The 18,536-nt window shown below is 34.7% G+C and overlaps 1 protein-coding gene and 1 long non-coding RNA gene across 3 annotated transcripts in view; both read left to right on the plus strand.

Moving 5' to 3' along the window:
- The window catches only part of LOC117122878, a 7,731-nt gene extending 1,575 nt beyond the window's left edge, over nt 1-6,156 (plus strand). The window contains exons 2-4 of one of the 2 annotated variants that reach the window (XM_033268642.1): nt 3,420-3,492; nt 4,142-4,366; nt 5,329-6,156. In XM_033268642.1, coding sequence (XP_033124533.1) covers nt 3,420-3,492; nt 4,142-4,366; nt 5,329-5,532 — 502 coding nt within the window. In that variant the 3' untranslated portion in view covers nt 5,533-6,156. The remainder of the gene's footprint in view (nt 1-3,419; nt 3,493-4,141; nt 4,367-5,328) is intronic. The other variant, XM_033268643.1, reaches the window with a different exon arrangement.
- A 3,397-nt stretch (nt 6,157-9,553) lies between these two features.
- On the plus strand, nt 9,554-11,370 carry LOC117122839. Its single transcript, XR_004447756.1, has 3 exons — nt 9,554-9,640; nt 10,140-10,367; nt 10,888-11,370. It is a non-coding gene; the product is annotated as an uncharacterized LOC117122839 (long non-coding RNA).
- The last annotated feature ends 7,166 nt before the right edge of the window (nt 11,371-18,536 follow it).

An 18,536-nucleotide genomic window follows, 5' to 3' on the forward strand; every position in this document is an offset into this window, starting at 1 on the left:
GTATGTATATTTTTATATTTCTATAGCTGCCTTATTATTAACTATATTTTTGTCTCATAATTACCTTACTGTATTTACTGCCTATATACTGTTTTTATCATTGACTTTGACATAGACTTATTCTGTATGCTATTTCCCACAGTTTCTTATCATTAATCTTTTGTTCTTTTAATACTGTTTATTTAGATTGCTTATTTCGGCAGACTTGTACTTGCTTTGAACACCATTCTTTGTTGTTTTAGGACCGCCCCCATTATTTCAGTTGTATATTATAGTTGTTTCTTATCCCATTTGTACAGGCTCCTGAAGAAGTCCATTGTGTGGACGAAAGTTAGGGAATAAATCATATATTGTTAGTCTCAAAAGTGCTGCTGTTATTTACTTTATAATGTTTTATCCTGTCACTTTTCGATTAAAAGAAGGCAACTACATTGGATTTCCAGCGTGAATCAGATTTTTTACCTTTCGCGGCTCATGTTACCAAATTCTAATCAGAACTCGCAAAGTATTTGACCAATCGGTTTCTTTCTCTCTGTAGGTTGATCTTTATTGTTTCTACCATACTTGTTGTAAAAATGGTTGTGATTAGTCAATATTTAGCCTGTCACTTTTGGAAACCAATAGAATCAAGCTTTCCAAACACCATTGACTGTATTGTAAACAGTCCCTTGTTTCAGCGTAATCATTTTTCTCCAGCGAGTGATGCGAAGACTAGAGTGTGCCTGGTGTTTGTTTGATAAGTTATACCCTTTCTATTGCTCTTTTTACTTAATGAAATATATGAATGGAAAGCTTATGATTAGTAGATTCTCATCATGTAAATATAATTAGGTTTGCAGTTATAATTTTGCTTCCCTCAACATGTTACAGTGAAATGAATGCAAGCGTTCGCCTCACTACGTAGCCTACATCACGCGCTGAACTCGCACAGGAAACACAGAAAGACTGGGTGGGCCTGGTGTTTGTTTGATAAGTTAAACCCTTTCTATTGCTATTTTTACTTCATGAAATATATGAATGGAAATCTTATGATTAGTAGATTCTCATCATGTAAATATAATTAAGTTTGCAGTTATAATTTTGCTTCCCTCAACATGTTACAGTGAAATGAATGCAAGCTTTCGCCTCACTACGTAGCCTACATCACGCGCGCGCTGAACTCGCACAGGAGACATTGAATGATACGCGCTAGAAAGCAAGAATTAATCTGTTCTGTTAGGTGCTGTTTTTGGCTCTTACAAATTCATATAACAGAAGAATTATGAAAATTTCCTTCAAATAAAAAACAAAATCTCATTTTCATTTTTTTTTTTACAAAGAAGTAATAATATAAAGCCTTTCTCTTCTTGAAAAAAATAACAAGCATGATCTAATTTTCCCTTTAATAAGAACAATCAACTAATCAAAACAGCATTTTTTTTGTTTAAATATATATATAAAAAAACCAAATGGAGTTCAACCTGGAGCAATGCATGCATAAAAATAAACACACACACACACCCACACACATTCAAACACATAAATACATAAGCAACGTTAATTAAAAAATAAACAAACAACAGCAAATTCTACTCTATCTATGGGCATACAAATATAACAGTTTTGAATGGAGCAAGTTCAGTATAATCAGAAATATTTTTTGTTTTAGTATATTTGGAAAAACCTTTCAAAAAATGAGTATGAATTTTTTCAGTTGTAATATTTTCGGTATGATAAATAAGTAGCGGTAAGCTGTATCCAATACACTTCTTTGCAAATTGGTTTGCTCGCCCAGTGCAGTACATGTACAGTACTTTAGTTTGTCACAGTATGTCCACTAGACAACACCGCAGATCTGTTTCTTAGAATGGTAGCTAAGAAGGGGAATTCCCAAGTTATACATTTGTCGTATAGGTAATTTTACGATATTTTTATGTTCCTTAGGTAAATAATAGATACAAAGTGATGAGTTACACAGACACATGGTTTTATTTGATACTCGCCTTGATAGCAAGAGCTGCAGGTTCGAATCCCACTTTCGAACCTTTACATCAACAGTTATATCCTACGAGTATTTTGACAGAAACACACATTTCTGGAGAAAGTTTGCAGCAGACATCGCAAAGAAGAACACGGAAACATTTTTAAACGGAATGTATCGATACAGGTTTAAGAAACCAGATTTCCATGAAGACACGACACTACTACAAATAATTCACACTACGACTAAGTACCCTAACTTCTACATTAAAGAACAGTTATTTGGACCTCAAAAAAGATATAACATATTGTAGCATATAATAACACCTATATGCCGGATAATAAAAATGAAAGTAAAATAATTCAAATTAAATTTGAAATTAATAGGCCTACTCGTTACAATATGCCATCAACAATACCGGGAAGTGAAACAGGAGACCCATGATTGATTATTATTATTATTATTATAACTGCCTGTGGCTGTTATTGCGTGGGATTTTCCTTGATATTTATACCGCCTGTGAGTTAGCAACATTCGTCTTTGGGCAGTGGTCAGCTTGGAAAGTTTTAATAGCACGATGTCGACTGATCGAGACGCCACACACTCCAATTGCACGGAACATTCGTAAGATTTTTTTTTCTTTTTTGTTTCGATATATAATGTCTGTATTGAGCTAATAAATCTAAAAAAAACAGTCAATGTTTCAGTATTCTGTACCTGTTTGGTAGGCCTTTTATTATTGAGGCCTACAAAGGCCATTATTGATATAAACCTCTGTCCACCCTATCATAGAATATAGTGTTGACAGAGGTTTGTTGATATAAATATCTGTCCACACTATCAAATATCCTTTGACAGAAAACTGCTGTATGCTTATAATATAATAATTATGTGCCTATACATGGGCATGAATGACGTCAGCACATCATGAACATATTTAGGCATGCCATACATTTTTTTTGTCAAATAAGATTTGATGGTCTGAATCTCCTTTTGAAGTTTTGTAAATAGTGACATTATTATTATTTAAAATTATGTTTTTTAAGCAAATTGATTAGTTGCATTATAGTTTGTTGGGGTGATTTTGAAATTGACCTCTATAGATTCTTGTTTTATTATGATCGAGACACACATCCCAAATGCAAGAACATTCCGTAAGATTTTTTGTTCTTGTTTCGAGATAGGCTGTATCTGTATTTAGCTATAGGCCTAAATATAACAATAACAATCAATCATTAAATAAGATCACTAGGTTTGTAGATGTCAATAAATAAAATAATAATATTAATAATAATATTAATTATAATAATAATATTAATAACAATAATAGTAGTAGTAATATTATATAATGATAATAATAGTAGTAGTAGTAATAATAATAATAATAATCATAACAATAGGCATAATAATTTACTTAAGAAATGATAATCTCATTAGAACATCGTTTACTGAATTTTAGAATGTCAGATAGTGAAGCAAACAAAATTAACAACAATGAGATTGATATGCAAGACAGAGGAAATAAAAACGAGGTAAGAATGCTTTAGACCTCTAGATAAGTACAGTGGAATACATTTTAATAGGCTTTGGTTTCGGAGATATCCTCATACAGTGTCTGACACATGGTTCGTGGTTGCAGAGAACAGGGAGCGATTAGTTTACCACCAGTTTCTCTTCGGTTTCCAAGGGATAAAGTGAGGGAATAAAAGAAATAAAAGAGGGAATGCTCACGCTCCACGGTTTTGACAAATTTCTAATAGCTGGGGATGAAAAAACCCGATTACCTTTATCAACACCATTAACCACTAACATTAATAATTACCATTGCTCATTAACAGTCATTACCGTTAACCTTACGATTAACATTATCGTTAGGCCTATATTTATCTTTAACAATGTAATTTTCATTATCATTTTCACTGTCACGGTCATTGATATAATTTTACCATTAGTTTTATCATGATTATCATCATTTTTATCATCATCCTCATCTTCATTATCATTCGGAAGTATTATTATTATTATTATTATTATTATTATTATTATTATTATTATTATTATTATTATTATTATTATTATTAAGAATATTGATATTATATAAGTTAAAACATTTGGCGCAGCAGTAGGGCATTGAACCTCCAGTTAAGAGGATTATTATATATCATTTGTCTTTTTTCTCAGACAGGTGAAAAAGAAATCAAAATGCTCTACAAACACGAACACACATCGCAAGAAATTTTGGAAGTGGTGGGACTACAACAGACGGTCAACATTGCAGTATTTTTTGTAAAAGCAGATTTAATCGTCAACTATTTGTATTACCTAACGTTGGTTAATATTTTCATGTCTATAGTTGCACAGATACTATTAGCGAGTTTAGTAGCAGCAAAAATATTTATTCGGAAGGTTCGTTTGTTCTCTGATGTTATTTTGATAAGAGCAGCATGCTAGCGACGTAATATAGTTTAAATCTGATATTTAAATGTCTGCTAAAATGAACGTTGAATGGTAGTGAAATTTGATGACGACTGACTTTCGATTTTAACTCATAATCTGTAAAAATTAATACATAGAATTTATATATTCCTTCTCGACGGAGAGGGGCGCGCCTCAACTCTCCTGGTGAAGTGGGTTGGATGTGGAGGCATTGGTCCCCCAATGGCCCTACCACTGAATGGGAATAAGTAATTGTGGGAATGACCTTGAGGATGAGAAAGAGTGATGAGAATAAGCCATGACTAGGATTATGATGTGGCTGAGGCTGAAATGGGAATGAGCGCGAGAACGAAAATTGATATAATAATCAGGGGTGGCACCCCTGTCGGAGTGAGCATGGTTCCCGTGGCCCCAGGACCATACTTCCGAGAAACTTTGAGCGACGTCCGACCACGCCCACAAAAGCCTAGTCTCCTTAAAATCTGTCGCTACTGTGCGCTCTTGTTGGGGATAAACGGCGCCTCATAGCGCTCTTATTGGGGATAAACGGCGCCTCATACCCTTTAAATTATGAGAATGACTAAGAATTTTAATGATGATGAGAAGGATGAGACTGTTGAACGATGATCATGAGAATGAGAATGAGCAGGAAAATGAGAATGAAAATGAGAATTAATGTAATAAAAATTATAATTTTTAAATCATAAAAAATATATAGAGTTGTTTCAAGTTATCATTTTATTTTATCACCAGACTGATGATATCGCTTCTAAGCGTGGAAACTCGTAGTAACAACTTTTGAAGCGTGTGTGTGTGTACATTATTATTGATTATCATTCTCATCCTTGTATTATCATTGCTTTTTCAGGAAGATGGTTGCCATTACTGTACCTTACTTATTTTACTTATTTTTTTGCAATTATTTCTTTCAGAGTATAAAAGAAAAAAGAAAAAAACTCAAGAATGGTGACGGCGATAAAAAGATCTTAGAAGAGAGCTTAAAAACAACGCGAAAGCGATTGCAAAGATTGAACTTTTCGACACTGTTTCTAGTGCTTTTTATAACAATTCTAACCACCATGCTACTTGCAACTTCCGGTATGATCGATGTTAGGCCATCACACATAGGGACATGATCAACAAGTCCGATCTCACTTGCCGACCACGTCGAACGCTCGCCATCAAAGATACACCTGGAATTTCTCTTAATCCCAAAAGTCGATGTGTTTGGTGTGTTACCCCAGCCCAGTAGTTGATGAGTGTTGAATCCCCAGTCATTGCGCCTCATGCCCTAAATGTATTCCAGAAATCTAGGCCTATCCACAATTCAATTTATAGCTGGCCTATTATAGCTTGTCATCAATCCCTGGGGTCCTGGGTTCAACTCCTGTGACAAAACACAAGATCACGACTGAAAAATATCTCAGCTCTTCTACCTAATCCTCATAATGAGACTTGGTTTATGAAGCATTTTATTTCTAGAGGATCTGATGAATATCAGTTAAACTGGAAGGGTCACCCTCATTGTGTAAAAAAAATATATATAAATAAATAAACTTTAAATATATAAAATATACTGCCATTTGTAACACCGAATCATTGTCATGTAATTTTTATTGACATTAAATGGATAAAGAGATGGACAATGATCAGCGTAATTTACGCTGATCACCAGGCCTATCCATCTCTTCATCCCTTTAATGTCTATTCTTTTCATTTTATTTGAAGCATTTTAACTTAAGTTTTAATGCTGATTCGCATTACCTATATGCTATTCGTTTTTCTTTTAAGAACTTTAATCATGATTCTAATATAGGCCTAGGAATTGTCGGATTGCGGAAGCCCGAAACCCCCCTCCCCCCACGCCCATTGGAAGGTCCTGGCTACGGGCCTGAATTAGACATCGTATGAGCAATTCTTTTTCTGAACCTAGAAGCCGGACGCTCACGACGATGAATCCAATGCAACGCCAAGACGCGCGCACAACGGAACATTTTTATTGACGATCCGTCCAGACTGCCGCCGACAATCGCTAATTGTCGGTGATAGTCTGAACGGATCGTCATTAAAAGCGATACGTTACGCGCGCGTCGTAGCTTTGCGTTCTCCATAGAATCGCGTCGACTGACGACCGTCGTCGAGCGCGTAGTGAGTGCCCAGTTTTACTGTACTTGTTTGTGTTATGCTACTGGCATTAATGTATTTAATGTATTATCTTGTGTTTTAATTAGGCCTACTTTAATATTTTAAATGTACTAGGCAATGTGTGTATTCAAACAAAGAATTTCTGTTTTATATAGTACCTATAGTATTTATTAATGACATGCCAATAAATAAATCTTGAATCTTGACTATAAAAAACTTCAACAATAAATTTCGGAAGTATTATTTATGGTAATTTACTGCAATGCTCTTATTGACATTTGTAAACATACCGCTATAAAAATTTGAAACAACTCTAATATTTTATAGTGTAAAATTTATACAAAATAAACATCAAAACTCGAGTACGATCAAAAGCGAAATAAATCACTGACATTAACAACAATTTCCTATTCTGTACTGACAAATCTAGTAGGCCTATATGAAAAACATAATTATTTGTATTATATTTTGTTTGGATGGGGTTTGGAGAGTCACACAGAAAGTGATTGATTTTGTTATTGGCAATCCGGTCCACCTCATGAAAACATAATTGTTTGCTTTGTGTTTTTGTTTTTTAATATTGTATCTTATATCAAATGACGAAATAAATGAAACGGAAAAAGTGAATTTTTGTTTTTACAAAAATTAGTATGTTGTTGTGATACGTCACATTAGTGACGTGAGTCAGTCGTGTAGACGCACGCTCACGCATGGAACCGATCCACGGTAGGCATACCTACCGGCATATCTGTTTGAACTACATGTTATGTTACATAATAGTTGTTGAAGTTCTGGATAGCGGTCAAAAATGTTATTTCAAGTAAACTTAATAGAGAATAACTTAGAAAACGACACACATTTAACATAGACACAGCAAAATGATCTATAAACACTTCAGAGCAGGCATGAGAGCCACCCAGTAAATTAAATAATTAATGAAAATTTGAAAAGAAACTCGCCATAACTCCTCTAAAAAAAATCCCTGAAAACACCATTTTTTACAGCCTTTTCTAACATAACTATGGAACTGCTCATCAAATCAATTTCCTTTTTTTTTTTTTAAATAAAAGATCTATCTTTCATCTTTCTAATGAGATGAAATAAATCGAGATAGATTGAGATGAAATAAATGAGCAGTTGTCAAACAGATAGAGAAAGCTAAGCGTATACCACGCCAAGACCTACTGCAATACAACGAAAAGACATCCTCTCTAACCGCACACCGTTAATAACTACGTATCACCCATCACTCAACAAACCCCTCAAGCGCATCATAAATGATCTACAACCCGTCCTACATGACGAAGCCCTCAATGATATTTTTAAGGACAAACCTGTCATTACCTTTAAACAGCCACCTAATCTGAAACAACATTTAGTTAAAAGTAAACTTCCCACTAACAGCGACAATGGCACATTCCCTTGCAATACTAGACATGCAAACTTTGTCCACATATCAAATCCAGTAACATTGTCAAAGGACCTAACAATAATAATTTCAACATAAAAGGCACTTATAACTGCATGTCATCCAACCTAATATATGCTATATCATGTAATATTTGTCCTAATGCTCTCTACATCGGACAAACTGGACAAACACTAAGACAACGGATTAATGGTTATAAACATGACATCAAACACAAACTCACCCAAAACCTGTAGCTAATCATTTTGCATCTTCTGGCCACTCAATTATTATGAATATGAAAGTACAAGTAGTTAAGAAAGAATTTTTCAAAAATAGTTTAGAACGAGAAATAGGTGAACAGAAAATAATTACACAATTAGACTGTATAGAACTAGGCCTTAACATTGATCGAGGATTCCTCGCACATTACCGTCAATAATTATTTCTCATTATTGTATGTATATTTATATATATATTTCTATAGCTGCCTTATTATTAACTATATTTTTGTCTCATAGTTACCTTACTGTATTTACTGCCTATTTACTGTTTTTATCATTGACTTTGACATAGACTTATTCTGTATGCTATTTCCCACAGTTTCTTATCATTGATCTTTTGTTCTTTTAATACTGTTTATTTAGATTACTTATTTCGGCAGACTTGTACTTGCTTTGAACACAATTCTTTGTTGTTTTAGGACCGCCCCCATTATTTCAGTTGTATATTATAGTTGTTTCTTATCCCATTTGTACAGTCTCCTGAAAAAGTCCACTGTGTGGACGAAAGCTAGAGAATAAATCATATATTGTTAGTCTCAAAAGTGCTGCTGTTATTTACTTTATAATGTTTTATCCTGTCACTTTTCGATTAAAAGTAGGCAACTACATTGGATTTCCAGCGTAGGATGCAGATTTTTTACCTTTCGCGGCTCATGTTACCAAATTCTAATCAGAAGAACTCGCAAAGTATTTGACCAATCGGTTTCTTTCTCTCTGTAGGTTGATCTTTATTGTTTCTACCATACTTGTTGTAAAAATGGTTGTGATTAGTCAATATTTAGCCTGTCACTTTTGGAAACCAATAGAATCAAGCTTTCCAAACACCATTGACTGTATTGTAAACAGTCCCTTGTTTCAGCGTAATCATTTTTCTCCAGCAAATAAACCTTTTGTTCAGGCTCTGGTTATCTGAGATGCGGCTTGGTGCAAGATCCTGGAGTAAGGAATCGAAAGAGTCGAATTCTCCTCACGGTTTTGGTAAATTCCTGAAGGCTGGTAATGGAACAAAACCTATTACATTTACTGTACCAATACAACCATTACCATCAATAATTACCATTACGCCTATGTATTTATAATTAACATTGTCATTTTCATTTGCATTGTTATCCTAATTATCAATGTCAGTGTCAATGTCATTGTCATTTTCATTGTCATTTGACTGTCATTTCCATTGTCATTATCATCATCGTATCATTATCTTTATTATCATTTCAGTTTAAACATCATCCTCATTATCATTATCATACAAAAGTCAATATCATTAAGAATATTCATATTAGAGTTACAACATTTGGCGCAGCAGCAGTAGTGCATAGGGTCGCCAGTTAAGAGGATTACTATATATCATTTGTCTTCTTTTCGCAGACAATTCTCAGCAGAAAGAAACATACACTTGGCAAAGGAGTAAGTTTGTTTTAGTAGCATAATTAATTTCATTATTATTATTATTATTAGGCCTATTATTATTATTATATTTATCATTATTATTACTATTATTATTATATTTAGGTATTATTATTATTATTATTATTATTGCGATTGATTGACTTTTTAATCAATAGGCCTATTTAATCTATCTATCAGGATTAAATGTGATTATAATATACTTGTGATTTCTAATGTATACCTTGAATCGTTATTCATTTATTTTATTATGTATGTTGAAATTGATCATGTTTATGTTAATATTAGCATACTGATGTCAAGTCAGATATTCAACAGTAGGGAGCTAATTTGGAGTCTTCGCACAAAGCCTATTATTATCATTATCATTTTTATCATCTTTATCCTCACCACCATTATCATTATTAATACTTTAATTATCAATACTGATATGATAGCGTGCTGTAGGCTTCCAGTCAAGAGTTTGTTGTATACATTATTATCTGTTTTCTTATTGCAGAAAGCAGGTAAAAAAGAAATTGAAATTCTTACCGAATACGAAAATAGCTCTCAAGGAATCTTAGAAGTGGTGGGACTACAGCAGACGCTCAACATTGCAGTTGTGTTTGTGAAAGCAGATTTAACAGTCAATTGTTTGTATTACATGACGTTTGCTATTATTGTGACGTCTATATTTGCACAGGCATTACTGGCGATTTTAGTGGGTGCAAAAATATGGACACGAAAGGTTCGTTTGTCTTTCATTTTTTTTTATAAGTGCTGCAGGGCAGCGGCGTAGTAGTAGGACTGCAGTTCGGGAAGTTGCTAAACTAACGTTGCTGAGTGATACTAAATCGTCTGATAATAATAATAATATTAAATAATAATAATAATAATAATAATAATAGGCCTGGATGATGATGGATGATTATGTTGATGATAATGATGATGAAGATGTTGATGATGATGACGATGATGGTGCTGATGATGATTGATGATTACAGTAAACACACTGCAACAGAAATTGCAGGATTATGTATAGGCCTACAGTAATGCAATTTTTGAATAAAGTTTACCATTATCATTAACAGTTCATTATCATTGTATTTATTATTATATCTTTCATTGTCATTGTCACTACCATTATATTAATTACCAATGTCACTGTAAATGTCATTGTAATTGTTTTTATCATTATCATCACCATCATTACCATCATTTCAGTAGACTTATGTGTGTTATCAACGGGTTTTGTTTTTTTCTTCTAGGATATTAAACTTTTAAAACCTTTAAGGATGATGGCAAATAATGATGGAACAATAGAAGATAAGATCTTAATGAAGCAAAAACGTTTGCGATTGTTGGACTTCTTGTCACTGTTTCTAACGATTATTATAACATTTTTAACAACTGTATTGCTTGCAACTTCCGGTATGGTCGACTCCAGGTTCAAAGATGAAGGTGCTAGAGACATCTCACCGACAGAATCAGTGGACTGAACGTATCTTATATACACCCGGCGTTTATTTTTTTATTTTTTTTATTAATGTACCGGTACACAGCGGTGCACAGCGGCTGCGTATGAAATTATGTTTTCCACGGAGATAACTTACCGATATACGGACCCTTGATAATATCGTACGTTAATGACATACCGTACTCGCGCGAATAAGCGCCCGGGCGCTTAAAATATTTTTAGCACTTTTTGAGGGGTGCTTATTCAAACGGGGCGCTTATCAAAACAGAGTGGAAATTGAGGGGGCGCTTATGGAAATAGATGAAAATCGAGGGGTTATTATGACAACTTATTAAATTCAAGAGGCACATTTTGAATGAAAAATGATTATATAAGGACATCAGGAAACTGCAAATTACAAATTGTGGTGCGGCGGAAAAGACAATCGTCCAGAGAGCATGGCTTGTCATGACAAGAATGTTGTGAGCACATTAAAATAACAGCAGAATAGCAGATGAAATTAGTGGTGGTGGTTACTTGTTGGCCATGCCGATTGAGATTAGCAGAATTGCATGATCATTGCAGGTTTTCTTGAAAACTCAGATTGGAATGTGTTGTTAGGTGCAAATTGTCGGAAAAGCAGTAGGACTAGGCTATAGAACAAAGTAAGAAGATGGAAGTTGGAAATATATCTGTCTGTCCAGAGAGCTCTCATCTGTCCAAGATAAATATCCTCATTTTGATATTGACTTAAAGGAGAATGTGATTCCACTCCACACCTCAAATCATGCCAACATCCACAGTCCAGAATTGATTGAATTATTGAGGGGCGTTTATTCAAATTAGAAGGTGATTATGGTACCTTTAGATGACCAGAAATGGCTATCTCAGACTTAAATTTGAAAACATTTTCTTTTTTCTCCATTTTATACAAGCTATTATAATCTTATTTGAGAAGAAGGCAACAAAGAGTCCTTGTCGAGTGTCAATCTTCAAACTGGTGGTTATCTCTTCTTTCGGGGGTTACCCATGGTTTTAGGACCGCTTTTACTGAACATTTTTATTAATGATTTTACTAACGTCCCCAAATTTTCCAAATGTCTTTTGTTTGCAGATGTTATTAAATTATATATAAAACCATTTCCTCACATCAAGATACTACCTTACTTCAGACAGACCTGGATGACTTGGTGCAGTGTTCCAATTTCTGGGGTATGGTATTCAATACCTCCAAGTGTAAATCAATGACTATTACTCTTAAATCTAAACTTATCTTTTTTCAAATATCATATAAATCATCACTATCTAGATGCCCGCAACTGTCATACAGACAATGGGATTTTTTTAGATTCATGATCGGTTTCATTTGGAGGCATTGCAGAGGAATTGGACACTCCAATCTTTTTAAAACTCTTGTTAGACCTAATTTAGAATTATTTTCTGTTATCTTCGATTCTATTTCTGATGTTTATGTTAATAGGCTCCAACGCATCCAAAACAATTTTGTTAGATTTCTTAATCGAAAGTATTCAATTTCAAATGATAATTACGGTCTTCAACCCCTTAAGTTAAGAAGATGCATGTCTGATTTAATGTTTTTGTAGAAAAGTGTTGTCTGTTCAGTTAGTTGTTATTGTTGTTGTTTTTTTTAGTCTTCATGTACCTTCTCGTTCTGTTAGAATTAAGTACACAATTAATGTTCCTTTCAACGGGGTTAATATTTCCAAAAGGGGTTTCAAACTAGACCCCCTAATCTTTATAATTCATTAATTCAGTCCGATGTGAACATTGATATTTTTTCAACAGTTTCTCAGCTTTTAAGCTTTATTGTATAAATGTTTTAAGGAATAATTGTCCATAATATATATATATTTTTGTTTTTAATTTCTTACTTAGTGCATTTAAAAAAAATACTTTATCTCTTATCTTGTGAAGTAGGACAATCACGTATCCATATCAATAATAAATACTGTGTAATATCAATAGTTGTATAATTAAGGTCTATATAATTTTCAATTGTCTCGTAGCTCCCTGTTCGCTAGCAGTCACCTAAACCGTTTATATTGTCGATGCAATGCAATAAATTATATCTACTCAGATTAGGCAGAGTTGAGTCTGCATACTCCTCCTTCTAGGGTTCGTTAATATCGATCTTGGTACAATGTAAACCTGTAATCATATGACTACTTATACAGAATTTTACTATATTATAGGCCTAGGCTAGGACCAGGCCTCCTACTATAGTATAGACGCCTAGTACAAGACCTTGTTGTAAATCCCAACCCACATAAGCCTGGCCTATAATGCCAAGCATAGGGCTCGTGATCGCGGTACCCTGACCATTAAAAATTAGCAGACGCACTGGGAAGCGTTGTTCACGGAATTGGACTGCAGCGAAAAATGATTCCCCCATCATTAATGGAACAGGCCCACGTCATGTTTGGCTGATTAGTTTTGCTTTACATTTCGCAAGTCTAGTGCCTTATGCAGCAAAAGTCCATTTCTAGTGTTGTTATCAAATGCATTTCAAACCGGGCTGGTTTTTGATTTACGTTTTGGAATAGAGTTTGGAGAGGGCGTTTGGTTAATTCAGACCTACGTTTTGAATTTGAATTACATTTTAAAGAAATTATAGAACTTCATTTTGGGAAACTAGATCTACATTTTGAGAAATTTACGCCTACGTTTTGATAAATCAGACATTGAATTTTGCAATTACATTCTGATTTTAACATGGACTTTTGCTGCGTATGGCACCCCCACATGCATATTAATCAATCTTGGTAAATTTTCAAAATTGAAGATAGCGGATGTCTTGTCTAGAACAAGCTAACCAGCTCCCTTTCGGCTACCTACTTGAATTAAAACAGTTAGTATATAGTTCTGGCCTGCTGAGAACGACGTGGACTGATAACCGTAAGCTATACTTAGGAACCTTGCTCACCGCTACACAGATTTAGGCCTTTATAGGGTAGAATATTGTTAAAAAGGTAGGCCTCTGTAAGTAAGAACTTAAAAATAGGCCAAGCCTCTACTAGTCTAGGCTGGCAGGCTACCGTACTCCACACGAGGCCTGCCATCCTCCTGGACAGTTAAAGTTTTGTTGTATTTGTATGGTATGCCATCTAGCCTAAGCTTAATTGTTTTTGCCATTGCCAAAATTAGTCTTGCTAGGGTCTATTCTAAATATTTTAGGCCCGTTCTTTCATTAGGGAGGACAATTTAAATTTAGTCATGCCTAACTAGTCGACGCGAGTGACTCAGTTTCGTGGCTCCAAAAATATGAACATTTGATTGGTTGAAATTGTTTATTTCAGTCCGCCCATTTATCCAAATACGGAATATAACATTACGTCATCTTTTGGCATCCTGGTGCCTGATTTCAGTTTTACAAGTCGCTTATTCCGTCTCTAAATCAAAGATCTTATAAACACAAGATAGCGTTCTCCGCGATTTACGCGTAACAAATAGAAACGTCGGTCAAGGTTCAGAAGTTTCCAATTTAGCAAGAGGGCGCCAATCATGCGCTATTATACCAAAGAGAAAAAGTAATCAGTTTTGGAAGAGGGCGTCCTATCTGTTGCCATGGATCTGAGATGCTGCTGTTCACAGGATTGATACCCATACTTTACCAAGGTAAAGTCGCGCGTTGACGGTATGGTCCGAGCGGTCAAGGATCAAAGGTTTCCAATTTAGCAAGAGGGCGCCATTCATGCCTTATTACAGAATTTGCACCAAAGATCTTATAAACACAAGATAGCGTTCTCCGCGATTTAAGGCCAACTCAGACAGCGTCGGCCGACGCAGCCCGACCCGATTTATCGTCGGGGACAGTCTTAAGCCGTCGTGAGAAATATTAAACACGTTTAATATTCTACTACGCGACTGCTCCCGACGCACACCATCGCGTCTGCGTTCAACTCACACAGACCCGACGCGACAACAAATCGCGTCGGGCTGCGTCGGCCGACGCTGTCTGAGTTGGCCTTTACGCGTAACAAATAGAAGCGTCGGTCAAGGTTCAAAAGTTTCCCATTTAGCAAGAGGGCGCCATTCATGCGCTATTACCGAAGAGAAAAAGTAATAAGTTTTGGAAGAAGGCGTCCTATCTGTTGCCATGGATCTGAGATGGTTCGTGTTCTGCTGTTCACAGGCGGTGTACACTGTATGGTCAGATCAGAGCGGTCAAGGGTCAAAAGTTTCCAATTTAGCAAGAGGGCGCCATTCATGCCTTATTACAGAATTTGCACGCGTAAATTCCGGAGAACGCTATCTTGTGTTTATAAGATCTTTGATTTGCACGCGTAAATCGCGGAGAACGCTATCTTGTGTTTATAAGATCTTTGCTCTAAATCAACTTTCTCGTTGGTGACGCTGTCCAGAATGAGAAAAATAATAAAAAAATAAGAGACTTGCGGCAAGTCTAGCCTACGATGTATTTAATGCTAGATTTCATTTTATTACATTGAAGTAAAGTTACGATACCCAGGTACGCGATTAGCCAATGTTGTGCACGAGTTTATCTAAATTTGGGTAAGCTAGGCCTACAGGTTTGCCAAAGTGGGTACGGTGTTGGAATGATCGTAAGGATATTGTGGCCTAGGTTACAGGCTACGGTAGAAAATCATCGGAATGAGATTTTCAGTACGGTATGTATTTAGGCTGGTAAAGTACTATTTACTATACGGTTATCTACTACATGTCGCACTCAGCTGTGCATGCTGACGTCGTGTACAGAAAAAAAAACCTCACTGGCAGTTGGTTGGTTGAGTTTTAGTGCTCCTCAGCCAAACAAATTGTGTCGGCCGTTGTCATATCACTAGTTTGAAACGCTTTCAGCAACGCAAATTACGCTAAATCCGATTTTATTAACAGTTTATTTAATTTAAAAAAAAAATATGAAGGAAACTCTCATTTCAACTGAAAATCGAATAACTGTTTCTGAAATGTAAAGTCATGACATATTACAATTTCACCTAAGTAGGGAAGTATGGGAATTATGATGGTATTTATTGTAAATTTGCTGATTAGTATTAATTATACGAAAATTATCAATTAGCATATTCACACACGTACCAACAACAATAGGCTCCGTCTTCTTATTACGATCTTACATTCTGCCAAGTTTAAAATCAATCGGACTTACCAAAGCTAGTTATCCCACTCCTTCGGGGAGGGTAAAATATAATGGATTCCGGATATTTAATTGTTTACCAGTAGCATCATAGAGCAAAGAAAGAGTTTCTTTGTTCTGTGCCAGTAGTAACTGGTAAAGTATTAACAAGCCATGTTATAATTACATATAAAGGATGCATTAATAAAACATAATAAATACGAATTACATGATTAATATAGTACAATCTAAGTTAATGTTAAATTATTCATAAAACCATAATGTGAAAATGTTTAAGTATAAAGAATGTATTAGTCAACGAATATTCCTAGTTGACCGTAACCGTCGGCCGCTAAGTTATAAGATACATTTGAAATAAAGAATATGAATAATCTGCCACGCTTTCAAAGCCTTCAAACAAATTATTTCATAATGTACCGTAAAGCTTGTCTAAACTATCAAATTTCATCAAAAAAGCATTACATAAAATGTGATGGAACATAGATTTGAACACGTTCAACTTTGTGATATATGTGATATGACGTCATCGTACCCATATACTTTTTATCACATAAAATGTGATAGTGTAGACAAAGCTTAAGACTGTAGTACATTATAAATGTTGTGCTAAAATTAGCTACTTACAATTATCTTTCCGAGAGTATGTCCCTATATAAATTAATTTTTCTTTGCCATTTTACTTTTTTGTCTTATTCCACCTTTATTCTCTCTTTTTCCTCAGTTTGCCATTAACTCTGGTTCTAAGTACATATCTACAATAGATTTTATGTTCAGAATTTAAAACAAAAAATAAATCTCAGTTAATACATGTATACATATGCAAAGTATTAAAATTGAGGCCTATAAAAGATTACGGTACATGATTCGTCAATAAAATGTAATAGAAAATAAAATAACATGACATGCTATTATGTATTTTACTGTCTTTTTTTATTTGCGTTGTAAATCTCAGAGAATCTTAATAAGGTTTACTAGAGTGCAATCACCTCCAAATTGGCGTACAAAATTTAAGACCATTGTTCAAAAAAAAAAAAAAATTCTAGGCCTACTTCACCTTTCGCATTATAAGCAATTATATATAATTTATTAAATCTTGTTGCATAAACAGAGATATGTTGACGGCCATCCAAAATATCAAAATATATTATGAAGTAGACTTAAGCCTACGCCGTTGATTTTATTCTTATCCCTTACACTGTAATAAATATTAGCCATAGGGCTAATTAATGTAACAATCCTATTTCCTATTGCTTTTACAGGTTAGCGGTTTAGAAAGAATTCTCTCTTGACACTCCACTAACCTGTATTTTTGTACTCAATTGCTTTGTCTTTTATAATAGTTTTGTACAAGGATGTGTTGATTTTTGTATGTGTCAAATCTATAATAAAATAAAAATAAAATATCAATTATTAATAATTAAGTACCGCATCACATTGGAGGAATTAAACCTGTTTAGTTTACTTCAATTATGGTTAAATCTTGACTTGTGCATAGGACGTCGTGTCCCTTTGCTCTCGTACAAGTGACCATTCTCCATTCGAGTCTGTTCTGTGCTTGCCTTTCGACTTCCTGAAGTGTCGTGGCAGTGTCCTTTGGGATTTGGTCCTTCCATCTTGTGGTGGCCGGCGTCCTGGTATTCTTGGTGAGCTGACAAGTAAGATTGCTTGCTGTGCTGTGGCATCCTAACAGCCTGTGCAAACCATTTTATTCGTCTTTTGGCTATGTTTTCAGTTATGGTATTAGTGATATTGAGTCTCTAATTTTATCGAATAGGGCAACTCCCATGATCGACTGTAGCTGGAATCTCATCTCGAAGACTTGAAGCTTCAGCCATTCTGACTTATAATTAACAAATACATGATGATGACGACAATAATAATAACGATAATGATTGCTAATGATAATATTGATTTTGATTATGATGATGGGAGCGGTTGAGATTTTGACTCTCAATATTAAGGTCGAAGGTTCGAACCTGTGAATTTCACTTGGGAAAGGCACTGGCGTTGTCGCTCCAACCAGTTATACAAGTATAGTAGGTACGAAATCATTGCCCTCATTATTCCTGCAATATTATGGTGTGCAGAGAGGCCATAAAATATGCACATTATACATTTCCACTATAATTATAATGACAAATAAGGTCCAACAATATTGTAGAAAACGCCACAGTAATAATTCATAAATAAAGTAGGCCCACAGTAATAAATCCCTCTAAATAAAAACCACTCCAATTAAAGTCCACCTCCAATTAAAGACCACTTTTCTGAGGCCAAAGCTGCTAAAGACCATGGACACCCCGATTCCAAAAGTGGTCTTTAATTTG

The sequence above is a fragment of the Anneissia japonica genome, unplaced genomic scaffold (genome assembly GCF_011630105.1).
Source record: "Anneissia japonica isolate Jap-2015-1 unplaced genomic scaffold, ASM1163010v1 scaffold287711_len853857_cov187, whole genome shotgun sequence".
Classification (NCBI taxonomy): domain Eukaryota; kingdom Metazoa; phylum Echinodermata; class Crinoidea; order Comatulida; family Comatulidae; genus Anneissia; species Anneissia japonica.